This window comes from Panthera onca, chromosome E3 (assembly GCF_046562875.1).
Source record: "Panthera onca isolate mPanOnc1 chromosome E3, mPanOnc1 haplotype 2, whole genome shotgun sequence".
Lineage (NCBI taxonomy): Eukaryota > Metazoa > Chordata > Mammalia > Carnivora > Felidae > Panthera > Panthera onca.
The window spans coordinates 10,086,540-10,113,485 of NC_138354.1; the positions used below are offsets into that span (position 1 = coordinate 10,086,540).

The 26,946-nt window shown below is 56.4% G+C and overlaps 1 protein-coding gene across 6 annotated transcripts in view; it reads right to left on the reverse strand.

The window, feature by feature from the left end:
* Positions 1 to 3,380: 3,380 nt before the first annotated feature.
* MLXIPL (MLX interacting protein like) overlaps positions 3,381 to 26,946 on the reverse strand; it is a 31,589-nt gene continuing 8,023 nt past the window's right edge. The window contains exons 1-17 of one of the 6 annotated variants that reach the window (XM_060649198.3): positions 21,643 to 21,981; positions 17,814 to 17,920; positions 13,661 to 13,743; positions 13,417 to 13,506; positions 13,090 to 13,134; positions 12,435 to 12,636; positions 12,229 to 12,309; positions 8,505 to 8,674; positions 6,705 to 7,251; positions 6,410 to 6,477; positions 6,185 to 6,332; positions 5,906 to 6,021; positions 5,694 to 5,813; positions 5,402 to 5,529; positions 5,176 to 5,299; positions 4,476 to 4,605; positions 3,381 to 4,162 (exon numbers count right to left, since the gene is read on the reverse strand). In XM_060649198.3, coding sequence (XP_060505181.1) covers positions 4,044 to 4,162; positions 4,476 to 4,605; positions 5,176 to 5,299; positions 5,402 to 5,529; positions 5,694 to 5,813; positions 5,906 to 6,021; positions 6,185 to 6,332; positions 6,410 to 6,477; positions 6,705 to 7,251; positions 8,505 to 8,674; positions 12,229 to 12,309; positions 12,435 to 12,636; positions 13,090 to 13,134; positions 13,417 to 13,506; positions 13,661 to 13,743; positions 17,814 to 17,920; positions 21,643 to 21,935 — 2,571 coding nt within the window. In that variant the 5' untranslated portion in view covers positions 21,936 to 21,981 and the 3' untranslated portion in view covers positions 3,381 to 4,043. Of the gene's footprint in view, positions 4,163 to 4,475; positions 4,606 to 5,175; positions 5,300 to 5,401; positions 5,586 to 5,693; positions 5,814 to 5,905; positions 6,022 to 6,184; positions 6,333 to 6,409; positions 6,478 to 6,704; positions 7,252 to 8,504; positions 8,675 to 12,228; positions 12,310 to 12,434; positions 12,637 to 13,089; positions 13,135 to 13,416; positions 13,507 to 13,660; positions 13,744 to 17,813; positions 17,921 to 21,642; positions 21,982 to 26,946 lie in introns of those variants that run through there. The other 5 variants (XM_060649199.3, XM_060649202.3, XM_060649201.3 and 2 more) reach the window with 5 other exon arrangements.

Here is a 26,946-nt window from a genome sequence, read left to right on the forward strand (position 1 = left end):
CAAATGGAAAGAAAAAAACAACAACAACTAGGCTCAGATCAAGTGATTTACCCAAGGTCAACAAGGAAGCAAGAGAAAGAGCTCATTGGGGTGGGTAGTAAACTGAGATGGGCTACACGCATACTCCTCCCACCTTGCCACTCGCCACGCCACTCGCCACTCGGTGGGTGGTGATCTGGCCTGGCTCTTACCTCTGGTGTCACAGGGCTCAGCTGGAAGCCAAAGTCAACTTGTGGAAGGACAACCAATGACACAAAGCAGGATTTGGGAAGGCTGGGCAGGTCAGGGAGGGAGCTGTACCGATGAGTTTGGAGGGGCAGTGAGACTTGGCTATACCTTTGGCGGGGTGGGCATTCAGACAGGGGAGGCGGAAGGGAGTGGCTCTGGCAGCCCATCTGGGTGAGTGTTGCTGATGGCACCAGAGGAATGTGAAGGGAGGGAGGCTGTGGAGAGAAATGAGGCCAGAGAGGTAGCAAGGCCCGTTCACAAAGCACCTTGACCATGGGCCCAGAAACCTGGCCTCATCAGAGGGCAGCGGGAGTGAAGGAAGTAGTGGAAATACAACTTCACAATCTGCAACTGAAGACCCACCTTGTATTGATTGGAGGCCTTCCTACCTGGCCTCTGTGTTAGGCAAAACAATAAATTTCTTCCTTTGTTTAAGTAGCAGTTCTTGGAGTATGGACCCTGGACCAGCACCATTAGACATGCAGATTCTTAGACCCCATCCCAGACCTGCAGACTCAGAAACTCTGAACCACCCATTTAACTAGCTTGAGTTCCAGGCATATGTTATTTGCAGCTCGAAGCCTCGATTACAGTCGTTCTTGCATATTGGAATCACCTTAAAAAAATGCTAGTGTCTAAACTTCCACCCTGAGGGCTTCTGATTGAATTGGTCTGGACTGGACCCGGCTGTGAAGATTTTTTAAAGCCCTTCCAAGCTATTCAAATGCACGCTTAAGCTCGAGAAGTAGCTCCCAGGGATCCAGCGGGCCAGTACAAGACTGTGTAGGAGGGGATGCTCTGTTGGACCAGGGTGGCGGCTGTGGGGATGGAGGTCAACTGGCCAGCCCTTGGTAACGGATGGCTGTTTTCAGCTTGGACAAATGTCTGGGTGGTGGCACCATTCCTGGGGATGGGGAACACGAAAAGGACCATGTTTGAGATGGAAGACTGTGGGCTGCAGTCTCAGAAATGATGAATTCTGTTCCTTGAAGCTAAAGGGAGCTGTGAAACATTCAGAGGGAGGGGGCAGGGTGGCAGTTGGATATGTGCTTGAGTAGCTCCAGGGGCAGAGCAGGACAGATGCAGAATAGTGGGTCCTCGGCAGAGAAGGCAAAGGGAATGGTATTACCTAACGCTTGCCACCAAATGAGAAGTGGGCCAGGAAGGAACTGGCCAGGAGGAAGAGCCTCCCACAGCAGGCACTGGGAAGGCACTGTCAGGCAGGTGGGAGAGCCTGGAGAGAATTCAAGAGTCACAGGGAAAAAGGGGTTCAAGAATGAGGTCCAGGGGCCCAGGGGTGGTGGGGGAGTATTGAGGGAAAAAGAGCACTGCAAAGTGGTTGTTGGATTTGGCAACAAGGGAGTCCTGTGACCTCAGTGAGCGTGAGTCAGTGCAGGGGTGAGGCTGGGGTGGAAGCTGGCAGAAGGAGACCAAAGACAGGGGGTGAGTGGGAGGGGAGGAGAGAGGGAGAGCAAGTGTAGATAACTTTCTCAAAGGAAAGTGGCATCTATTGGGGGGACACAGGGTCAAAAGGATGTCTTACAGGGACCTTCCTGGAAGGGTGTGGGCGGTGAAAACAGAGCACACTGCTAGGATTTTACCTCTCAGCCACTTCAAACCTTTGTCTGTGGCAACAAATAGCACTCAATGCCTGGGTGCATGTGGTACCTGCACAGTAAAGAGAGGTGGCTAGGGGCGCCTGGGTGGCTGAGTCGGACTGAGTGTCAGACTTTGGCTCAGGTCTGTGGGTTTGTGGGTTTGATCCCGGCATCGGGCTCTCTGCTGTCAGTGCGGAGCCTGCTTTGAATCCTCTGTCCCCATCTCTTTCTCAAAAATAAACACTAAAAAATAATTACGGGCGCCTAGGTGGCTCAGTCAGTTAAGCATCTGACTTCCGCTCTGGTCATGATTTTGCGGTCCGTGGGTTTAAGCCCCGTGTCAGGCTCTGTGCTGAGAGCTCAGAGCCTGGAGCCTGCTTCAGATTCTGTGTCTCCCTGTCTCTCTGCCCCTCCCCGACTCACACTCTGTCTCTCTCTGTCTCTCAAAAATGAATAAATGTTAAAAAAATTTTTTTTAAAAAGAGAGATGGCTAAAAGCAGAGACTAGGGTCAGAAGGTGTGAGTGGGCATCTCACTAACCATACAATGTCGGGCTAGTTAACCTCTCTGTGCCTCAATTTTTCATCTGTAAAATGGGGGTGCTAATAGTAACTATTATGATAACTCTTACGTAGTGTTACATGTGCCAGTCACTGCTGTAAGTGCTTTGTATATATTTACTTTGAGATCCTCACAGCTGGCCCATAGAGGTAGGTGTTAATATGTAATAAGTGAGTTAATATATATAAAATGCTTAAAATAGTAGTTGGCACGTAGTAAATGCTAGAGGAGTGTGCAGTTAGTATTGTCATCGCTATTATGATTCCACATAAATGAGGGAAAGTCAAAGGCCACAGAAGACCGTCTGCTGTTTATATCCTGCAAGCATCTGCAGAAGTTGAGATGTGAGAAGATTCAGACTCCCCCACCTTGAATCAGCTTCATGAGGAGAGGGATCCAGTGGTGAACAGAATCCCAGCACCAAGACCATCATCTAGGCCACAGTGGGCCCTCAGAAAGGATCTGTTAAATGGCTCAATAGAAGAATCAATGAAATATGGGGACCATTCACCCCAACTCCCCATCTAAAGTATCAGTTCCTTCTAAGACATCCCAACCAAGTGTGTGTCTGCCCTCTATTTGCACATCACTACCCCCAGGGGCAACACATTCTCCTTCTGGATGGCTCCCTGTGATTTCCACTCATGGGCTCGGCTCTGCCCTCTTCCAACTTGGAAGGTGGTAAGCCTTTCTGAACCTTCTCCTGGCCATGGAGCGAGGATTTCCAGGATGAGTGTCTGTCATCTCTGACCTGGATGACAGCAACAGCCTAAAACTGGCCTCCTTGCTCCTGCCCTTGCCCCATGGTGGCCTCTTCCTGACTCCGCACCCAGAGAGATCCTGTGAAGACCTTATACCTGATCTTGTCAAACCTCTACTCCAAACCCTCCAGTGGCTTCCAGCTCAGAGGAAAAGCTAAGGTCCTTTGAAGGCCACCTCCCATTGCCAATTGGCTCTGTCTATCCGTCCCAGTGAGACACACTGACAGTCCCCAACAGTTTTTGTTTTTATTGGTTGAAAATTCTTTACAAAATCCACACACACGCATCCACATGCACACAAGATGCCTCCCCTGGTCTGGCCACCTCCTGCCCTGCTGTCTCCTGGGATCAGACCTTCCTGGCCTCACCCAGGTTTGCCACCCTGCAGCACCCTACCCCCCACTGGGCTACCAGTGGAGAAGCAGAGAATGGGACGCTCCGTTTCTGTCTCTCTGATCAGAAACAGAGGCCTGTGCCCTATTTGGGGGCGGGGGGGGGTACAGGGAGGGATGGTGGGGAAACAGGATCATCCCCCTTGCTCCTACGAGCTCCCTGAGTTGTCAGCTTAGGCCCCAAGTATCACAGTTGCTAAGGCCTTGGGATCATCTTCTGGTTGAAGCTTCTCCATCCCCATTTTTCAGACTGGAAAGTGAAGGTCCCAAGAGAGAGTATGAATCCTCCAGGTCACGGTGTTAGTCTCTGGTGGGGCAGGGAATGGAACGCCGTTCTTCCTGGCTTCCAGGAGGTGGAAGAGATTTGGGCCCTGCTAGACCCTCAGGAAAGGGGACAGCCAGGGCAAGGGGCAGGAGGGGAGTGCCCAGAAGTTGTCCCTGGAGCCCAGGCCCAAGGAAAGCAGCCCCTGGGCAGCTGAGTAAGTGGCAGTGTCTGGCCAGCACTATAAAGGTTTGCCAAGGGTGCCCTCTGTGACTGCCCGTGTGGCTTGCTCAGGTATACAGCCTGGATCTGTGAGGATACTGGTAGACGTGCTCAGCTGGCGGAGAGAGTTCAAGACAGCTGGGGAAAGAGAGTGAGAGAGTGAGAGAGAGAGAGAGAGAGAGAAAGGGAAAGATACCTCCTGGGTCAGGGCCTACCCTTGGATGTTGAGGACAAAGGGATAGCGGGGAGATAGTAGGTGGCAAGACTGTCAGCCCCTCGTAGGACCTATGTCTGCAGGTGTCCTGGTAGCCAGTGGACTATCCAGGGTACATAGTGGGATGGCCCAAACTCTAGGCTATTTTGAAGTCAGGCTGGACCTACAGTCTGAGCAGGTGGAACCCTCTGCCCGGAGGCCTGGACATTCTGGTGGGCAGGCAGGTGGCTCACGTACTTGGCCGGAGAGCAGGCAGGGAGCAGTACTGGTCCAGCCAAGCCAGTGAGGTCTGACGGAGGCTCTGCAAGCTTGCTGTGGACACCATCCCATTGAAGGACTCGAACAGAGGCCGAATGAGGATGCTGAACTGGGCCCAGGTCAAGGATCAGGCCTGCTGTCCACCCAGTACCCTCACCCAGCTCACGTGTAGCTCTGACATCTGGGCCAAACAAGGGGAAGGGCCTGGCCACTGTGGCACCTTGAACCTCGAGGCCTCCCGCTATAGCTACCATCCAATTCTGCCCGGCTCCTCTATGCCCTTCCTCTAGCTGGACTATCCCCCCTCCCTGGGCTTCCTGCCCAGGCTCAGCCAAGAACTTGACCAGGTAAGGGAGAGATTCCATGTCTTCTTTAGGACCGACCCCACTCACATCACCCAGACTTTAGGCTCTTCCAAACTGCCCTTGGAACATTCTGTGGGCGGGGCTGTGTTCCCCTCACCCGGGGGCTCCTCCCTCGGTTGCCCTCTGCTCCCAGCTAATCACTGGACACTCCTGCTGGCCAAGATGCCAAGGGCCTGGAAAGAGGGAGCGGAACCAGGGCCCCTTCCCCTGGGAGCAGCTCTGGGACCCTGCCTGGCCTGTGGCGCTGAGCCTGCAGTCAGGCGCAGCTTGGTCCGGCTGCGGCGCTCACCCTACCGCTGGCCAAGTAAGGATACCACCCAGAACTTCCAGTTGTGCAGTGTCCGGGTGCGGACATAGTCGTTGAACATGTCTCGCATCTGGTCGAAACGCTGGTGCGTGATGGGCACCCCGGTAGCAGGCAGCTGCTGCTGGCACAGGCTGGGGTGTACATGGGGCTGGTCAGGGCTTGGGAGTCCTGCCCCTTTCCCCCCACGGCGCACGCGTGCGCACGCGCATGCGCACCCCCCCACCTACACCTACTTAATGGCAGCGTTGAGCTCCTCGATCTGGTCCCGTAGCTGCTGGGCCTCCTCCTGCATGGCCGCCCGCTCCTGCTGCAGCATGGCGATGTACTCGGCCGTCTTCTGCAGTGTGGTTGCTTTGCTCACCTGCAGGCATCCCCAGTGTGGCTCAGGTGCTGGAGGTGGCCCCACTCTGGGGCCCACTGAGGAGGAAACTGGGTGTCTGGGGGGCCCTGGGGCTTGGTCCTGGGCAGGGGGTCTACGAAGGAGCCCTGTGGTTCCGGGGGTGCGGGCCCGGGCTGGAGGCTCACCTTGAGGCTGGGCTGGGCGCTGAGTGTGCTCACCAGCCCGTGCAGGGTGTCAAACCCCAGCTTGATATTGAAGCGCCTCTTCTGCTCTGCAGAGATGTGTGTGATGCGCCGGTTCTCAGTCTTGGGGAGGCAGACAGGGGGGTGAGCCTAGGAAGGAGCATGGAAGGGCCTGGGGGTAGCAAACAGTTCTTGGGGTGAGGGAATGGTGCCACCTTGTTGTTGTCTGGACGACCCCGGCTTAGGATGGGTTGAGGGGGAGAGACGCAGACACTCAGGGTCCCCGGGCCTGGAATGGAGTTGAGTTCCCCAGACAGCCTCCGCTCACCACCTGTGGCCGGGAAAGACAGACCCCCAGACAGACCGACACAGGGGAGAGGGGTCCCATTGCCCCTTCCCTCTCATCCTGGCCTCAGATGTGGGCCCCCCTTCTTCCTTCCCCTTTCTCCATCCCCTAGGGACCCCCCTCCCGGATCCCTGCAAGCCCTCTTTACCGCTGTGTGCTGGGGGCGAGAGCCGCTCCGCTTTGGGGACAATGAGGGGCCTGGGAGGTGCCAGTGTGGTTGGGCCTGGAGGGGGCCGGGGTGGTGTGGGGGCCGGGGTCGGGGGTAGGAAGGTGCAGGGGAATTCAGGGGCCGTCTCCTGCAGGGGTGGAGAAGGGCAGAGAGTTGGGGTGAAGCCCTGGGCTCACCCTCACCTCCCAGTGCCCGCCATCTTACCGGGGACCCTGAGGGCCGGAGGAGGGTGCTGGATACGAGTGGTGGTTCCAGGGCTTGCTCAGGCTTGGCTGTGCACAGGCAGAACTGTGAGGGACACTGGGGCCAGCCCCAGCCCCGTCATCTCCCAAGACCCCATCCCTCCCCTCCAGATAGCTCACTCCCCTTTTGGGTTTGGGGCCCATGTCCCTAATTCCTCGCCACCTCCCCCACAGCTGAGCCCACCCGTTACCACTTCACCCTCTCCTCCCACAGGCTCCCCACTTCCCCTCTGAGGACAGTGCTCTTCCCATCTTACCTGCTGTGAGCAGCTGTGTGAGGCAGGGGTTGTTGCCCCCCGCTGGGGTAGTGGGGTTGGCGGTGGCAGGGGCCAAGGTTGGGGGGCTGGGCTTCTCCCCTCTAGGGGATGGGGCGGGGGGCTTGCCTCTGGACCTCATGCCTTGGGGCACTGTGAAGTGAGGCCCAAATTGGGGCTCCAGATACCCTGAGGGTAGAAGGTCTATGGGGAAGGGAGCAGGGGCAGGGCCTGGACCAGGCTGGGGGGTAGGTGGGAAGGCAGTGGGAGCCGGCAGTGGGGACACTCCTGGGGCAGGAGGGACAGTAGAGAAGGGGAATCTAGGAGAGAAGAGAGGCTCTTCCTGCAGCAAAGCAGGGGGAGGAGCCATGGGAGGGAAGGCGGGTGGGGGACAGGGCTCTAGACCAGGCCCCTTGGGAAGGGCAGGGTATTGGAAGAGGGGTGGGGGTGCTGGCGGGGGTGGGAGCTTGGGCTTGGGGTCTTCAGGAAGGAGGAAATCAGAGTTCAGGAAGGCACTGGAGTCCAGGGTGCCAGGGCAGCTGCTCCGAGCCTGGTTGGGGGACAGAGAGAGAGCAGGGGAGAAAGCTGGCCTTTGCAGCCACCCAGGCAGGCTCTTGCCCTGGCTGAGGTCTGGACTGGGCACTGGGAGAGAGAGGAGAAATGATCCCTGTTGTCCCCCCCACCTACACACACCAAAGGAAATTGTAACCTAATGAGGGGAGGGAGTGGAACACACTTAGGCACACATTAGGTGTAAGAAAGAGCATCAGTCTTCCTGCCCATCTTTTCATTCACCAAATAATGATTCCATCCTACCACCAATCCATTCATTCTCCATTCCCCTATTTGGCCTCTCACCTGTGAGCTAACTCATCTATCTCTCCACCGACCTGTGAGGTATAAACCCATTCACCAATCCATCCAACCCATTCATCCACCAACCCATCCAGACATAATCCATCCACCTATCCACCATCTGTTCATTGACCAGCCACTTATCCAGCCACCACCCTATTCATCTACAAATCCGTCCACCAGCACATGCATCCAACCAACCACTCGCTTACCCATGTAAGCATCCACCCCCCTCTACAACCCGTGTATCCATTCACCAACACACCCATCCATCCACACATTCACTCATTCACTTAGTGGCTCAACCATTGGGCAACCATTGACCCTATGCTTCTTGAACTGTGGTAGGTATGGAAGATGCGGCGGTGAGCAAGGCCTAGCTCTTCCAGTAAGGAGCTCACGGTCTGGTTGAGGAGAGAGACCTCTCAGCAATGAACTACAATAGTGCCGGAACAGTCTGATGACAGAGGGACCTGGCAGCAGAGAGGCAACCACCGAATTGAGCCTGTGAGTTCCGTCTCCCAAATGGCAGGTTCACCGTTTCCTAAATGCTCACACTGAGCTTTCTGTCTCCGTGTGTGCTCTCCTCCCATCTGGCTTGCCCTTTACTGGCCTCTTCTGGCCAAACCCAACACATTCACTAAGCCCAGACCCTCGCCTCCTCCAGGAAGCCTTCCCCAAGCACCCCAGTCCTTCGTGGTACCCTGCTCCTTGCTCCCCTGCCCTCAGCCTCCCTCCCAGAACCACTTGGTCCACCTCTGCTTCACAACGGTTTCCTCCTCAGCTGAACTGCGCCCACTCAGAGGGCAGAGATGGGGTCTGTCTCCCCCCTCCAGTCCCTCTCAGTCGACCAAGCGTAGGAATGGGCACCCAGGAAGTGCCCTGAGTATCTCCTGGACATGGGCAGGTGAGCGAGGCACGGCTGAATGGCGTGGGGTGGGAGCTCACCTGCAGGCGGTTATTCCCTGAGAGGTGGGTCATGCCTGACGAGGCAGGGGGCACCTCTGAGCCCAGGATCGAACTGCCGAAGAAAGGGTCAGCCATGGTGCCAAAACTGGGGGGCTCCGGGAAGTGTGAGGGCGTGGGTGTCTGTGGGGGGCGGTAGCTGGTGAAGAAATCTGCAATTCAACATACAGGGTGGTGGCAGTTAAGGATAGGGCCAGGCGTGGCTGGAGGCAGTGGGAGGAGAGTGGGCCTCGTGCCCTGTCCCCAAGCTGGGCTGGCCTGGCTGGCGGTGAGGTGGGGGGAGGCGGGGGAGGGGGGGCTTCCACAGGAGATTGTGAAATTGAGAGAGTTTCTGTCTCACTCAGGGGAAGCAGCAACAGAGGTTCGGTTGGGATGGGCCTGCGTGGAGGACAGCAGAGGCCGTGTGGGGGCGTGAGCAGGACCCCCGGGGAAACAGCCCTCCCACCGAGCCCCACACTCGGCTCATGAGGCCCCCTTCCCTGTCCCAGGCCTGGGCACTCCCCTCTTCTGCTCCTGTTACCAGCCCTGCTGGGGCCAGAGAAAGGGGAGGGGTAATAGAGAGTGCCCTGAAGGGACAGGGGTGGGGTGCAAAGGGGCAGAGGTCCGGGATAGGGAAGAGCCCCAGGGTGATAGGAGTTCAAGGGGTGAGATAGAGGTGAGAGGGGTCAGGAGGTCAGTGGGTCTGCGAAGTTGGCTTGTGGGAAGGTCAAGTGGGGCCTCAAAAGCAGAGCCCGGGAGTGGGGTGGAAGGGCTAAGGGGGTCATAGCAGGGGTCAGAGGGTGGGCTCAGAGCGGGGGCAGGAGTTGGGGGGGGCACTGGAAAGCCTGGAAGAGCTGGCGGGAAGGGTCAGCCAGATTGTCTGAGGTGCGGGTTGTGTAAGCCCCAGGCTATTCTGGTTTTGGGAAGCAGCTGCCTGCGGCCTGACCACATCCCGGGCCTGGGCGCCGCCCGCCCACCCGCTCCCTTCCGGGCACCTTTCTCTGACCCTGACCAGTCTTTGGCCTGCAGCAGCTCCTAAGACCTCCTGGTCTTGTCCCACCCAGCTCCGCTGGCCTTGGATGGGCCCTGGCTCCCCCGGCAGGGGAGCTGGTCAGGCCTCCTCCCAAGAGAAGGAGACTCAGGAGTGGGACAGATAAGACCATGCCAAATCTGGAGCCTGCTGTGTGTTGAACTTGTATGTGCATCTTTTTTTTTTTTTTTTATCTTTTCCTTCTTTTTTTTAAAGTTTTTAAAACTTATTTTGAGAGAGACAAAGATAGAATGAGTGGGGGAGGGGCAGAGAGAGAGGGTGAGAGAGAGAATCCCAAGCAGGCTCTGTGCTGCCAGCACAGAGCCCGACGCAGGGCTCGAACTCACGAAACCGTGAGATCATGACCCGACCCGAAACCAAGAGTCGGACGCTTAACCAACTGAGCCACCCAGGTGCCCCTAAACTTGTCTGCACGTCTTACGTGACTCTGGTGCCCACCTGTCACTGGAAGGCTGGCTCTACATGTAGCATCTATCTGTCTCCCTGTGTGTGTGTGTGTGTGTGTGTGTGTGTGGCTCTGTCTGAGCCTGTGTGCCTGCCTTGATGTGAGGTGCTCGGCATGTGCATGTCTGCTCTGTGCCTGGTGTGGGTGTGTCTTTCCTTGGCCACCTGATCAGAAAGGATCTTTTTGTCCTACTGTCTCCGTTTAACCAAGGGACTGAGTGGCAGAGAGTGAGTGGTCACCGATCCTCTATCCCCCAGCCCCCACGGACTGTGGGTCTCACCACTAGGCCCCCTGAGGTCCAGGCTCTAGAACTAGCCACATACTGGGCCTGCTTCCTGCTCACTGCTGCTGCCTGCCCCCCGGTGCTCAGAAGGGTTCATGCAGTAAGGAGCCCAGCTCGCCACTGAGTCACCACCAACCCCAGCCATAGTTTACCCTCAGTTGCCCCTCTCCGCTTCCTAGCCCTGACCAGCCACCCACGGACCCCTAGTCTCCCCCATCCCAAGCTTCTACCCCCACCATCGATGTGCATCCCCTCCCTGAGACCCTCTCCTGCTCCAAGCCCCCTCCCCTTCCTTGAGCACTCCTCACCAAGCCCCCTCCCTCCATAGAGTTCCGGCTTCTTCACTGGGATTCCTCTCAAGCGAAGAGCTCTTGGGGGACAATCAAAGCACCAGCCCCGGTGTCCCTGGTGGTCCCTACCCTCCCTGTAATGGAGCACGAGAGGGGGCCACACTAACCACCTCCTCTGCATGACCCACACCCCCTATCGTAGGTTGCCCATGCTCACCCCCACCCAGGCAGCCACCCTGGGTTGAGAGAAGCGGCTTCTCAGCCCCAGTTTTGGCCCTGGAGCCCCGGGTCCAGGAAGTTTCCTACCTGTGGCAGGGGTGCGTGTGCCCAGACAGGACCGCTGCCCTCCCAGGCTGGTCTGCTCTCAGGGCACTGCCATCAACACTTCTGCCCCCACAGCCCCCACCCTGTCCAGGGCTGAGGCAGGGGTGGGGGTGGTTCCTCATTCCCTAGTTCCCTCCCCACCTCTTGACTGACAGGCCCAGGACCCTGTGAAAAAGGAGTGGAGGGGTCATTGCCACTAAACCTGTATCCCAGAACCCCCCTTTCTCGCCCTGGAGCCTTGGCTAAGGCAAGCCAAGTCTCTATGGCTACCTGACCCCTAGCATGGCTCCAGAATCCCCTAAATGTTTGATTATCGGGGACAGTCTCCAAGATATAGCTAAGTAAAAGAAATGATGTAGGAAGAGTGTGTTGTGAAAACAAAAAGAGACATTTGTCCACAGCTGCTATACAGACATGGGTATCTCTGGGAGGACACAAAAACCAGTGACCGAGTGGCCCTGGGGTCAGGAGAGGGAGGCACAGAAACATGTTACTTAAAAAGTGCTTGGGGTGCCTGGGTGGCTCACTCAGTTAAGCGTCTGACTTCTGCTCAGGTCATGGTCTCACAGTTCATGGGTTCGAGCCCCACATCGGGCTCACTGTTGACAGCACAGAGCCTGCTTCAGATCCTCTCTCTCCCTCTCTCTCTGCCCCTCTTCATGTGCTCATTTCTCTCTCTCTCAAAAACAAGTAAACATTAAAAAAATTTTTTTAAGTGCTTTACAAGATACAATTCCTGGGATTTTCTTTTTCTTTTTCTTTTTTTTTTAAGTTGATTTATTTTGAGAGAGAAAGAGAGTACAAGCAGGGTAGAGGCAGAGAGAGAGGGAGAGAGAGAATCCCAAGCAGATTCTGAACTGTCAGTACAGAGCCTGATGAGGGGCTTGAACCCACAAACCACAGGATCATGACCTGAGCCGAAACCAAGAGTCAATGCTCAACCGACTGAGCCACCAAGGTGCCCCAATAAATAGTTTTTAAAGGGAATTAAATAAATAATAAACAGACCCAAACAAATGAAAGTCCCTTTCTCTCCTGAGAGTCCCAGCATCCATTGCTTCCTGGGAGCCCAAAGAGCCTAGAGCCTGAAGCTTCAGTGCCCCTGAGCCTTGACCCCTGCTCAGTATCCAGTCTGGCCCTGCTCTCACCTGAGGCCAAGTCATTTGCATCCCAAGTCCTGACAAAGGGAGACCAGGAAGATCCCTCAGAAATCACTCAGATCATCCACCCTCCCACAGGGGCCTGAGGTCTGGTGGTCATGCTGGGACTTTCCTCACACTGACCCAGCCACGGGCCCCGCCTCCCCCTTCCCCCAGGACAGGGCGCTGCTTCACCTGAGATCTCCATGAAGTCATCCAGGCTGGGCTGCAGGGGTGTCAGGTCCGGCTGGATCATGTCAGCATTGCCCACATAAGCTGGAGGGGGCAGTGGTGACGTCAGGAGCGGCAGGCCGGGTGGACTGGGGGCCACCCACCCCTGGCCACCCTCCCTTGGCTGCCCGGGTTTTCACAGGCCTCCCTTTGCAGGTGCAGGCCCTTACCGTCCTCAGGGCGCAGCTGCAGGGGCGTGGAGCTGGGCTGAGTCATGGTGAAGAGCGTGTCGGAGATGTCGGACAAAAAGCAGTCCAGGTCCAGAAGCTGCCGCCCGCCAGGCTCCTCCTCTGGGCCCCCGAGCAGCACGGGCACCACGCTGGAGAAGAGCTGCTCGCACCATCGCTCCGGTGGTTGCCAACCCCCTTCCACCTAGGGAGACAGAACCTTCAGCAGCCACGAGAGAGGGACACGGGGGTCTCCCGCTGCCCTTGGCCCTTTCATATGGCCCCCGCCTGGGGGATGAAGTGGTCAGTACATGGCCCTCCTCACCTCTCTCTCTGGAGGACCCAGTTTGCCTACTGGAAGGCTTATGGTCACCCCATTGGCCTTTAACAACTGTCCCCACGAGCTAGAGCTGGATGGCCTGCTGAACAGATAATGGGCCTCTTCCTGTCCCCTCTACTTTTTCTGCCTGGAACCTCAGTTCTTAGGGACTTCCGTTCCCCCATGCCTCCCACCACCTCGCTCAAGGACTTCCCACCCTTCAGGAGGAGAAGGGCTCAATCAACCAGAGGACGGCGGCCACGCCCACTGCCCCCATCGGGTCCCGCCCTCATCTCCTAGAGGGAAGCTGTCAATTCTCTGGGTCCAGGGAGCACCCACCTGCTTTGGGGTCAGGAGATCCCCTTCCCTGCTGCACTTACGGAGCTGCAGGAACACACAGAGGTGGACAATGGATCCCTTGTCCCTCTTCCATCACTTCCCGCCAAGGCCTCCCCTACTCACAAGCTCCCCCAGATGAAAGGGATGCCGGTTTCCCCTCTGGAGCTCCTCCGCGCTGGGAGGTAAGGAGGCTGCGAGGGGACCCTCGGCCACACGGTGGCGCTGTCAGCCCGGGTCTTAAGGGGAGGCAGGGTCGAGGGGCGTCTCGCCCCGGGCTCTTTCAAGAGAGGCAGTGGTCAGCAACCCCCCCGGGGCCCCCCCACTGACCCGCTTCTTGTAGTAGATGCGCCACTTGTGGTACTCGCGCATCACCACCTCGATGCGCCGCTTCCAGTAATTGCCCTCTAGGACCACGGCCTGGAGAGGGCCCGGGAGGGGGCTCAGTGAGACGGGCAGCACGGACCCCACCCCTCACCCGATCCCCATCGGCGCCAGCCCCTCCCGCCCGGCGCTAGGAGGCACCGGGCTTGGTAGGGAAGCAGGCAGGCGGGAGGTCCTGCGTCTCAGCTACCTCTGGTTTTCGGTGCTCATCAGCCTCAGGCCCCTGCAGGGGGGTCACGAAGCCACACACGGGGCTCTTCCTCCGCTCCACATCTGAGAGAAGGGGGCCAGGTCAGGAGGGTACCCAGCTCCATCACTTCCCACTCCAAGGGGACTGGGACTCAAGTGCCACGCTAGGAAATCCTGCTTAGACTAAGTACCACCTCCTCCAGAAGTCTTTCTGCCTGCTCCAGCCCTCCCAGAGCTCCCTCTTCTATGGGAACCCCGTAAAAGGAACCTCCCGCACCTCCTCTGCCCCCCTTGGCAGCCCAGCAGGTGTGCAGGCAATGGTTGCTGAATGGGATTGTGTGATCACGGGAAATGAGCTGCCCCAACATCAGACCCTCAGACTAGCAGGCCAGGGCCTGGAGCCCTTGGTCCCCTGCCTCGGGCACTGCCCAAGCTGATGCCAGATAACCACCCCTTGTCCCTTCAGGCCACCTAGCTGAGCCCTTTTGCCACCTCCTCCACTCCCTTCCCTATCTCCAGTCCTGGTCTCTCCCCAGGTTCCTCCTTTTGGGCCCATAAACATATTCCAAGCTCCCCTGTTCCTGCCAAACTTTCCCTTCCTTTGCTTCCCCAACAAGCTAATCTTCTTCCCTTTCACCCCTTTGTTTTGCTCCTTGTTCTGGAAGATTTGCCACCACTACCTGCACTCCATGCCTCCTGGTCTCCTCTTCACTTCCTGTAACTCAGTACCTGCCCCCAGTGTTCTGTCAAGGCCCTTGTCTGCCCCCCCCCCCCCCCGCCCCACCAAGGCCCATCCCTCTGGGCCTCAGTGGTGGAGCACCCCCTCCTCCCTCGACAAGGGAACCTTCCCTTGGTTCTCCTGTTCCCCTGACCATTTTCACTGGTCCTTCTTCGAGGCCCGCCCCCCAACCTCTCTCATCCTGCCTCTTTCCAGGCTTATTTTCCAGCTGCCCACAGAATCTCCATCAGGATGTACCAAATTAAAAGTAAAACAAACAAAAAAAAAGGATGTCCCAAAACTTGAAACATCCCTCCCAAGCCTGTGCCTCTGGACGGTCACTGCTGCCTCCCAGTCACAGAAACTCCCCACTAGCCCCAGCATTCCTATCTAAGTCACTCTGGAGGATGTGTGGCATTTCTTCCACTGTCCCCTCCCCTCCATATTCAATGCCACCCCGGTCTGATGTCATTTCTCACCCGGACCTCCCTGACTCCAGCCTCACCCTCTCCAGCCCATCTTCCTGTCATGGCCTGGAAATGCAGAAACCCTCCATGGTTCCCTAGACCTCCAGGATAAAGTCCACACCTCTTACCTTGGCTTCCAAACCCTCCATGACTGGCCTGTCGGCTTCATCCCCCTTTTCACCTCTTTCATAGGCCCCACCTTGAAGCCAAACGGCTTTTCCCCACCACAGCTCACCTTGTGGTGTTATTCTACACCACCCTTCCCTTCCCTCCTCTGCCTCACCCACACCTGCCCACCCATCAGGATTGCCCAGGGCCACCCCTCTTCCAGGAAGCTTCCCTCCTCTGAAACCCCATGGTCTTATCTGCCTCGCTCTCCACTTGGCCTTGGCCATTTCTCTGCATGCTGGCCTCCCTGCTGGGAGTAAAAGCAGGAGCTGTTGCCCTTTAGACTGAAATCCCTGAATCTGGAGCAGAGCTTGGCACACAGTAGGGCTTCCAAACCTTGGGCTCCCCAAGCAGTGACTTTTTCCGCCTTAGCGCTCAGCAAACTTCCTCTCAGACAATTGACAGACAAGGGGGACCACCCGAACGTGACACTTATTGGGACCTTCAGCATCATTTACAAAGTTCTGTCCTAAAGGACATTCTCCCAAATGATCCCCATGAGAATGGGAGAGGGAGTTTGTCCTGGTACCTGAACGTGGCTGGGAAGACAAAGGGATGGGCCCTCGGGTGTAGGGACTCCCTGGGGTTAGAGCAAGGAGGGTCTCAGAGAGTGGCTGTCCTGGCTTCCCAGATGAGGAGATGGGCACTAGGAAAGAATAAGTTTGTCCAGGGTCCCCAGAGGGTCAGGTCTGAGCAGGCCTGGCTGGGCTTTTCCTTCCCCACCTTGGGGACCCTGTGCTCCAGACAGAAGGGCAGTGACCATGTGGCTCCTGGATCTGGGGTAGGCTTTATTCAACACCAATAAGTTCACCCATTCGGGCAACCACCTGGCCCCTTGCACCTAAGCTGTGACAGATACTGGGACAAGGAATCGGTGGATAAATCGGGGCGCTCAAGCTTAGTTGGAGAGATAAGGAAAGCACACACAGAACACAAGCTAAAGCAAGGTGGGGAGCCTCCCATGAGACGTGCACAGTGCCCTGGGTGCTCAGAGGACACCAGGATTTGAGGGTGTGAGAAAGGAGGGGATCTTGGAGGCCAGGAGCCTGCAGAGGGGTGGCAGGTTCGAGGGGATGAGCCAGGCAGTCCTCCAGCTGTCCCCACCCCTCTCCCTTTCCTGAAGCCCACCTTCAAACCCTCAGTGCTCAGGGAGAAGGCGCGTGCTGACATTTGTTACATGCCTGCCGCGTGTTGTTACTATCGTCACAAAAATATCATCACCTTCAGGGGCCCTTGTGTGTGTCAGGCCCTGTGCTGAGATATGAATGATCTCCCTGAAGACTCACAGCAAACCTCAGAGCGGGACCTACTGTTATTCCCACTCTGCAGATGAGTGAGCTCCAGCTAAGGAGGCTAGGGACTCTCCCAAGGTCACACAGCTGGGGCATCCTAGAACTTGACTCAACCCACCTCTGTCTGACACAGAACGTGGGGTGCTTCCAGCAACTTGTGCAATAGCTGGAGACCAGGGTCTGCCTGTCTGGGTGAGGGCCCTGGGTGGCATCAGAAATGTCTTCTGCAGAGAGAAGGATCTGCATCCCATCCAGCTTCGTGGGGAAGGGTGGAGAGCGCAGAGGTGTGTGGAGGGGTGGGCAGTGACTCCCTCTGGCCTGTCAGCTTCCTGGTCTGAGTAGGGCCCATCCTATGTGTTGTCAGTTGAGGACTGGAAGCCAGCCAGCTCGGAGCAGTAGAAGGAGCACTGGGTTCAGAGTAGGAGAGCCCTGGACTTCTAGCTAATCACAGTTCTGCTTCTTTTATGCTCCATGACCCTGAACAGGTTACTGGCCTTCTGGGCCTTACTTGCTCATCCATAAAATGGGAGTGATAATATCTATCTGCCAAGGTTGCTAGGAAGCCTCAAGTAAGATGGTTTAGGGAGCACTGGGCACATAGATAAATAGAAACCAGAAAACCCTCCCTCTCTCTGCTTGGATGGAATCCAATGGAGCCAGGACAGAGAATACTGAGTATGGTCCCTCCTGGGCTGTGTGTTCCCAGCTCAGGGAAGCCTTTGATCAAGCGGGACTTGGTTGATCTGGACAAGGTCCCAACCCAGGGCCAACTGGTCTGAGGCTGCTCAGCCTCTGCTGCTGGGCCGTGGTGGGTGGGTGGGTCTCATATCCCCAAATGAATGACCGTGACCTCCTCAAGGGCATCTCAGATTCAACCATCATTTATTTAGCATCAGTTCTGTGCCAGGCCCATTCATACTTGTTATCACCATGCCAACCAGGAAAAGTAGGACTATTGGTCTTATTTTATAGATAAGGAAACAGATTCAGAGAGGTTAGTCACACGGCCTGCAGTCACACAGCCGGCAAGGGCAGAGACTGGGGAGGAAAGCAGCTCTGGGTAACTCCCAAGTCCGAAGCCCCCTCCACTGTACCACATGGCCTCTCTGGCCCCTTGTCCCCAGTCTCCATGGGGGCACCTGATGGGGGTTCAGTGAGGACTTTAGTGAAAGGCTGGTGGAGACCCAGGCAGGATCCTTAGCTTCCCCATTCCCAGTGTGATGCCATTGGCCTAGCCAGCATCTAGCACCTCTTTCCACCCTGGCATCTGGAGCACTGACTATGCTGACGGAATGCAGAAAGGGTCTTGAACTGCCCTCCAAATCTCTGACAACCTTAGGATTCCAAGGGGTGACCTCCGCTGTGCCTAGCATCCCAGGGCAGAGTACCCTTTGGGACACGTTCCCCGAGACTCTGGGGGTCAGATGCTGGTGCTGGCCCTAAGGGGGTTTCCTGGGCACCTCCCACATGCAGCCCCCCTTGCTGGCGAGGCCCATGGTGCCCACTCACACTGGATATACCAGGCCCTCCAGATGGCGTTGTTGAGACGGATCTTGTCCCGGCAAAGCAGCTTGAGGCCTTTGAAGTTCTTCCACTTGGGAGACACCAGCTTGCCACTGTCAGAGGGAGAGGGCTGGGTCAGGGGGTTGGACAAGGGGCAGCTCAGGGAGGCCTCCTGCAGGGCTGGCTCCCCACTCTTCCCATGCGCTGGTTACTCATCCATGCTGGGCGAGCTGAGGACTCCCCTGCAACCCCACAAATCCTGCCCCTCACTCTGCCTGAAATCCCTACCCTGAGAGTCAGGCCTTTAAAAAACCCTCCCAGGTCCCTGCTCCAGGCTGAGCTGCTCATTAACCTACCACCAGAACTAAAACCAGGCTGAAACCTGTTTGTCAGCTCCTTCCTCAGAACAATAATACCACGGCCTCATGGGCATCCTTTTCTTAGGCTGGCTAGGGAGGGTTCTCAGAGTCATTTCTTACAGAGGGAAACTGAGTGCCTGGGAGGGAAAGGGACATGCCTAAGGTCACATGGTGGAGACTGATGCAGGCCCTGTGGCCTTTTCTCCACCAGTCTCACTGGCCCTCTTTGGCCTCCTCCGGGGATGGGTAAGGTGTGCCTGGGTGAGGAGAGAATCTCTTCACTACCGGTGGCTTCCAAGCAGCCAGCTGTTGCCTTTTCCTGGCCCTTCTGGCGTCTGCCCACTCCAGAATCCCAGGATGGCAATCTGGACTGAGCTGGATGGGGTGCACCCCTTCTTAGGGGCGTGTGCAAAACAACAGCCATCAGGCCCCAAAGGAAGGCAGCTGGGATGGTGGAGTGGTGGGCAGTGGGGAGGCAGCACCCTTACCCCAGCCCTCACCCTGACCCTAATCCTAGCAGTCAATGAAATCCACTCTCGCAATGACTCTCCAGGTCAAGATGTGCTAGGCACAGGCCAGTCTGCTACCGCTAAGGATCTGACCTAGGAGGTCAAGATGCTCAGAGTCTAGACCCCCACTGATCCCTCCCTCCTCCCTCCCTCCTCGTGGTCCACAAGCCAGGGCTGTATACGAGTCCCCTCTGGCCCATCTCCTCCAACCCTTGCTCACATGGAAGGCTGAGGCCTGGGGGACACCAGGCCTGCCTTCTCCCAAGGCTTCTCCCTCATCGTGGGGGTGATGGGTGGGTGGGTGGCAATCTGACTCCTACAGCCCCTGAAGCGCATGGGTCACCAGGTCTCTTCTCCTCTCTGGTCTCCAAGCTCCTGTGTTTGTTTTGGGGTATGGAGTGGAAAGAGCTGCCACCCCAGGGTACCACAGGCCTCATTACCCAAATAGAGTACATAGCCCATGCCTGCTGGCTGGCCCTCTCCCTCCTAAGTTAGATAAACACCATCTGTCTCGAAGGGAGACTTGGGTGGGGTGCACTGATACCTCCTGGGCCAGCTTCTTTGGCACCTGGGGGGACTCCTGAGTTTGTTGCTACTGCCTGTATCCCAGCAACCTCCCCACCCACTCTGATCACTCAGTGTCCCACGCCCAGCCTGCCTCCCCTCCCTCCCTGTCCTTGCCGAGGTTCTGGGGTTTGTGGCCAGGAAGGGCTCAGGGAGATGAGATAGTGACAACATACAAGCCCAGAAGGAAAGGATTTGGTCTGTGCTGGGCTTGTTGGCTGGGAGGGGAGGAGAGGGGCTCAGCCCAGAGGAAAAAGCCCATGACCAGGGCTCAAAGGCTTCTTCTGACCAATAGAAAATCTGGGAATCTCAGGGATGGGTGGGAGAAAACCTAGAACTCTTAGTTCAGCACCGCCCCCCCTTCATGAGTCCAAGCTCCCTTATAGGAACTCCCTGAGAGTCTCTCTGACAGGGTCCTGCCTCGGGTCTACATGCCCGGGGCCATTCTTTCCACAGCTAGCCAGCTCTGGCCACAAACAAGTGTTTTCTTGGAACTTCCACACCCTGTCTCCCTGGGGCTTCCACCCACAGAAACACGGAATATGCATCTCCTCTTAGGAGAGAAGTCCTCCCTCTGCCCACAATGCCCTGCTGAGGATGAAAGCTGGCCAGGCACCCACAGGCTGTCCTCTGGGCCAAGCACCTGGGGACCCCTTGCCTTGCTGTCCCTTGCCATCCAGTCACTCTCTCGGGGCATCCTGGCTTCTCTAGTCCACTCCTCTCCGGGGGACCCCTATAATTAGGGGTATTCAAGGGCTAAAACACTGTCCCAGTTTGAGCCTCAGATTTTTTTCTCTACCAAACAGGGGAAGCCAAAGGCTCCTGTAGTACTGAGTCACCTCCATCCATGGCTCTTAGGCCCCCACAGAGACTAAATATGCTGGGTATTTAGGGGAAAAGAACAGCCCTCTCCTCCCCAGCTGCCCTGGGTCACATCAGATTCTAGTCCAGCCTCTTAGTGGGAGCAGTTTTTGGAGTGTGCTCTGCTCCTGACCTTGCCCCCTCCCCTGAACCTCCTCTTTTGGTCACCCATGGTCTGTGGGGTGTAGTATGAAGGAGGAAGCTGAAGTTGGGAGCAGGTAAGAAACGTGGGGGGTCGGGGGGGGGGGGGCTGGGAGAACCTGGGGGGTGCCCACATCCGGTGTACCAGGACCTTAGATGCTCTGTCCCAGTCTGTCCCGTGATGTCCCAGGAGGCGGGGGAAGGGAAGAAAGGGACGGGAATTTGAACTTTCCACATCGGTCCGGCGCCCTGGACGATCAGGTTGCAACATGACCTGGGCCCGGGGCCAGAGCATATGGGCCAAGGTTACACCGCCTGCAGCCAATGGGGTCGTGGCTGGGCTGCCGCGATTGGGGGTGGGCAACACCCCCGCAATCCCCACCCCAGCTCCGGCTCCAGATCAGAGAGCTTCAAGGGCCGTTCTGTATCCCGCGGTTCTCAGAAGGGGAGGAGGCGCCCTGAGGAAGAGGAATATTTGCACAGAGAAAAGATCAAGGCTGGCCGATCCCCCTTTCACCTCTACAGTTTTCGGTTGATAATTTATCCTGGCCCCTCAGCTCCTGGGAACTTTGCTCCAGGGCACCGGGCCAGACCTCGGGTTCGCGCCCTCTCCAGGGACGCAGGCAGGCGTGGAAGCCCGGGCCAGGCGCGGTCCGCGAGCTCCTCGACGCGCATAGCAGGGGTCCCAGGCAGCGTTAGGCGCTCAGCCTCGCGCTGCGACCCGGGTAGGCGAACCCAGGCCTCCCGGGGAACCAGCAGCACCCCCTGCCGGGCGCCCGCTGGGAAACTCTGCCAGCTGGGCCCGCCGGAGCACCCTTCTCCCGCCACCCTCGACCTAACAGGTCAAGAACAAGTGTCCCGGCAATTGGGAAGTACAGGGTGGACAAGAGATTGGGTTTCAAAAGTGTTGGCTATGAATCGGGACAATCATGGGCGTGAGGAGTTTCGCCAGGGTGCAGGAATGGAGTGGGTCTGGGCCCGGGTACTGGGGAGGGAGCGGAGGGCCGAGGTGGTCTGGTGGAGTGGCCCCCAGAGTGGAGGGTGGGAATGGCTTAGGGTCCTGGGAGCTCGAGGGATGCCCTGGAATTTCTTTGGGGGCAGAGGAGTCAGGATGGGGAGAGGGGCCTTGGTGGGTCGAGGTGGAGGTCGAGGTGGAGGACAGGACGTCCGCAACCTGGGGAGGGAGTGAAAGTGGTGAGCCATGGGAATCTGGAGGCAGGGCCGGGGCCAGCCTGCCCCGGAGGCAGGCTCGGGGTTGGGGGAGAAGGGTGTCCAGGATGTGGTCGGACTCTCCGAGAGCAGCCAGGGACCAAAGTTTGGGGCCGGGTGGGGTGTCCGGGGCCCCAGCGCGTGGTGCCGCCACGGAGGGCCGAGGCTGCCGGGCCCCGGAGCCGCCCTCACCTGTAGGCCAGGCTCATGCACTCGAAGAGGCGGGTGAGTGTGGGGTCGATGCTGCGCGGCCCGAAGTCGGCGGGCCCCATGGGCCCCTCCTGGTCGCGCCGCCGGGTCAGCGAGTCGCTGTGCGGCGACGACACCATGAAGTGACCGCTGTGGATGACCTGCGAGCGGAGCAGCCCGCCCGCGCTGCGCCGGTTACTCGGGTCCTCCGAATCTGTGTCTGAGTCCGAGTCTTGGCTGGGGACGACCCGCGGGCAGGACAAACCGGCGGCCAGACCCGCCAACGCCCGGGCCATGGCTTTCGTCGCAGCCGCCTCGCCCGGGCTCCGTGGAGCAGCTGGCGCGGCCAGTGTGGCCAGATTGGCCTCATTAACATAACCCCGCCCCTCCGTAGCCATAGGTCGTTCCAGGGGGCGGGGCCTTGGGGACAGCGCGCGGGAGCAGGCGGGACTGGGTTTAAATTAGCATAATCAATATGCACGCTAAAAATAAATAAATTAGCATGATCAATATGCTAAGCGAGAGCGCGGGTGGAGCTACTGCGGGTCTGGAGTTTGGAAGAGGAAGAGGTCCCTATTTCCCCTCCTGCCCCTCCTTATGCGGTTCCCCTATGTCACCCAAAAGGGGTCTCAAGAAGAGTTGACGAGTAGAGCACCAGGTTGGCTCAATCGGTTGAACAACCTACTCTTGATCTCCGCTCAGCTCATGATCTTGGCTTGGGTCAAGATCTCATGGTTCAGGGAGTTCAAGCCCCAGGTCGGGCTCTGCACTGACAGTGCGGAGCCTGCTCGGAATTCTCTCTCCCTCTCTCTGCCTGCTCCTACCCCGCTCGTGTTTGTGCGCGCACTCTCTCTCTCAAGAAAGAAAGAAAAAGAAAGAAAGAAAAAAGTTTGACTGCTAATCATTCACACCTGAGCCAGAAAGTGCCTCAGTGCCTGGGATTCCTTGCTTCCAGTGCCCTCCTGTGAAGTCCCTCAGCTAACTACACCCCTTCCTCCCTGCCCTCTCTGGTGTCCAGGCTCCCATTCACCCTCTCTCAGCCCTGCACACAGCTGGAAGCACGCGCCTGTCAGAGTCTTGTGTGGCCTGGCCCACAGGAAGGTCCCAGCACCCCCCAGTTGCCATTATGATCATCACTACACCTGCACAGAGGCCCCGAGGTTTACATGAGTGTGAATCCATGAGTGGTGACAGGTGATGACTGGCAAGGTGGAGCCTTGGTCACCTTCCCCTGGACATCCCCCAGGCAAGCCATCTGCTCTGGAGCTTTGGGTCCTCCCTCTCACTGGCCCTGGGGTCCAGCTCACGTTCCTGTTTCTGAAGTCTCTCCTGTCACCCTGAGAACTGGGCTGTTTGGTCTAGAGCACTCACACTGTCACCTAGCTGGCATCTTTAACAATCCTCAGAGGTGGGATTCTTGCCCCACTTCAGGGCATGTCACCAGCGTCCACAGGAGTGGAAACACCCAAATATCTACACAGGGCCCGAAACGGAACCTGGTCTAGAATTCCAGACTTCCCATCCAGGGTTATCTCTGGTGGGGGAGGGGAGGGCTAGAGGCCAAAGCTAACCTCCCTTGATTTTGTGGACAGTGTGGCCTATGTGTAGTCACAGGAGAGAAAGCGGGGCCTGGAAGCTTGGAGAAGGTTCTCTCAGAGTGTTTTCTTCCCTCCCCTGGTAGGGTCACACAGCTCCCGAAATCAAATGGCAGTGCCTCGAGGGCCCCTGTGATCACCTGAGATGCTGAAATGATTGCCCAAGGCTGCTCACAGTCCCGTCTCTCCACCCACCCACCCCATGTCCCTTGGCCAGGTACCCTCTGTCCCTGCCAAACAGTCACTTCTCAGTCCCTGGTGCCCCAAGTGCTGCTCTCTGCAGGGGTGCATTCTCTCTGCTCATCTGATGGCCAAATTCTGGGGCCTCAGGTACCCACCTCAGCCTGCCTCCTCGGGAGAGAGAGCCATTCCTAAGTGGTCCTTTTGGGATCCTTGGCACGGAGACCGACAGGGTCACTACCTATTCTTTATGTGCCTGTCTGGCTCTGCCCCTGGCCTATGGGCCCTGAGATAGGACTGTTCCTCGGGTGTCTGAACCCCCACACTGAGCATGCAGGGGCTTGGGAATGCTTGGAGAAGGGCATGACACTAAGAGGACATGGCGGCCACTTTGGGGAGCAGGGGTGGGAAGCAGGGCCACTTCTCTGTTGGAGCCTCCTAGTTTCAAGGACCCCGCTTTAGGCAGAGGTCTGAATTGATCCTTGCTGCTAATTCCATGAACGCCCCTGGGCAAATCTCTGTCTTACTGGGGCTCTGTCTCAGTCTCTCGCTCTGTCTCTGTCAACTCAGGAAGTGGAATTCAGAGCTTTCTTAGGATTCTGTAACTGTTAACACCTTGGGTTCTAAGTCTGTCCTATCAGCATCCCACCTCACCCCACCACGCTCCCGCTCCCGCTGGCCTCCTGTCCCCAGGAGAAAATCTCAGAATGGCCTCCTGTGGTTCGAGAGACTTTCTCATGAGTTGAGACTCAGTAGGGTGAATTATCTGTCTCACCCCATTACCCTCTCTTTCCCCAGCCATCAGCTGGCTCTCTGCACCCTGTTCTTGCCCTCCTCGGGGCCTGATAATACCTTTGGAGGGCTAAGGACTGAAAAAGACAATCCCTCTCTGTGTAATTCAAAACAGAACAACAGTACATTGTACAATAAACACAAGGAAGTTCATAAGTTCCAATTTCTTCCACGAGGACATCTTCAATTGGAAAAAAAAATCCATTACTAAATTTTTTTTTCAAAAAAAAAAAAAAAAAAGAAAGAAAGAAAAAGAAAAAAGAAAACGTTTCAATACTCCAAGCTTGCTGAGGCCTGGAATGCATGCTTCATCTGCCTTGTCCAGCCTCCCCCAATCATCATTCCTAACCATACTGAAGTAGGTAATATTACCTCCATTTTACAGTTGAAGAAACAGGTCAGGGAGTGAGACACTTGCTCAAGGTCCTGCCGTGAGAAAGGGCAGAGCCAGGTCTGACTCTGAAGTCCAGCCTCCTTCACTTATGAGGCTGCCACTTGTCTCCTCTTAAATATGATTCTAGCCACGGTCAACTGGAGAAGTCAAACCAGCTGGTGGCATGGGGGCCCTGGCATGCCTGGGCTTCGGCACAGCTGGTTCAGGGTGCCCTTGCCCGGATGACAGTGCAGGCTTGTGCGAGCTGGCCTGGGCTCACCCTTCTCCTCTCTTTCCCATCTGGCCCCCGTTACCCACAGCCCCGGGCTTACAGCCTCTCTCTACAGCCAAGTCTCGTTCACAGGCCACGGAGGTGCAGGACCGGGTGTGAAACCCTGGCTGTCCCTGCCGTCCTGCTTGACATCACACCCGCCCTGTGTCCCAGCCTTCGCTCTCAGAATCCCCTCCTTTCCCTCCTCGTCTGGAAAGCTCACCCAAACTAGAAGTGCCGCCTCCACCTCCAACATCTCCCCGGAGTTCCCACAACCCTTGTTCCAATACAACTTTTAACTGCGTTCTGCTCTGCGTTCCCAGTGAGGGGTGCACATCCCTCCGTATCCCACTAGATGGCGAACTGCCTGAAAGCGAGAATCCCATCCTCTCCATAGACCATTTTTCTCCAAGTGCGAACGGGGCAGATGGGTTTTTGTTGAATGAATTGAGTTTATACTGTATCTGTCCACGACGTGTGTTCTATCTGCCCATCCATCTACACACACACGCACAGACACACACAGATGACACTTACTAAGTGTGTATTATGTGCCTATCCTAGTGTTAGTATTTCACTTTTGCGAAAGTTAAAAAATACAGAGGGGCCCTTGGGTGGCTCCGTCAGCATCTGATTCTCGGCTTCCGCTCAGGTCACGATCTCACGGTTTCGAGCCCCGTGTCTGGCTCTGCACTGGCAGTGTGGAGCCTGCTTGGGATTCTCTCCCCCTCTCTCTCTGCCCCTCCCCTGCTGGCGCTGTCTCGATCTCTCTCAAAATAAATAAGCTTAAAAAAATACAGAAATGCAAAGATTTGGCCCTTGTAATATCCATAGCGATGGAAAGTAGATTAGCAGCTGCTGGGGGTTGGGAATAGTTGGGTGTGGACAATTAGAATAACTACTAATGGGTATTGGGTTTCACCTTGGGGATGGTGAAAATGTTCTAGAATGAGATAGTTGGGGATAGTTGTGCAGCTTTGTGAATATGCTGAATGACACTGAAAAAGGGTGAATTTTATAGTAAGTGTATTCTATCTCAGTAAAATCAGGCACTTTTGTATATCGTTCCATTTCCTGGTAGTCCTCTCCACTGTGCACGTGTGTGGATGTGTTACATTTTACCGAGGGGAAACTGAGGCTCTGGGAGGTGATTCAGAGTACTGTTGTGAGAGTGAACCATAAATGGCTTTTGTTGGTGGCGCCTAACCTAGCCCGTCTGTAGAATGTTCATGACCACTCCGTGATTTTCAACTCATCTTGTAGACAAAGGAACAGGCTTTGCCGAAGGTCAAAAGGTACAAGGAGAGCTGAGATTCACACGCAGGCAATCTGATGCCAGCCTGCCCCCAAGAACCTACATTCTCCAATTAGAAGGACGAGCGATCGCTCAGGAGGACGTGGTACCAGCAGAATTTCATCCGTGCCGCTGCCAGGGTAACTTGGCCCAATCACTTCAGAAAACTATTTGTCAGTACCTACTAGGGCTGAACATCCACCCCCCTTATAACCCAGCAATTCCACAGAAACGGGTGTGTATGTGCAACAAATACATATACATGACTATTCACTCAGCATTATTCCTATAATGCAGCCAGGCGCTGCCTCCTCACACTACAGAATATTAACACAGTAACGGGAATGAACACCGTATGACCAAATGCAACCATATGGGTACATCTCACCGGCAATATGGTGAACAAAAGAAGCCTGACACAGGAGGGTATGTGCTGTAAGACTTCATTTATATAAGGCTCCAAAACAAGCTAATCTGTGGTTTTGGAGTCAGGGTAGTGTTTAGCTTTGAGGTGAGAGAAGGGATCAAGAAGGGGCTTCCTGGAGTGCTGCTAACATTTTGTCTCAGTATCTGGGTTCAGGTTACGTGGGTGCATTTGCTGGAAATACTCATCAAGCTGGATACTTACGATGTGTGTACTCTAACATAGGTATGTTAGATTTAAAAGGTTTTTTTTTTTTTTTTAACGTTTATTTTGAGAGAGAAGTGGGGAAGGGGCAGAAAGAGAGAGAGGGAGGCACAGAATCCGAAGCAGGCTCCAGGCTCTGAGCTGTCAACACAGAGCCCAATAGGGGGCTGGAAC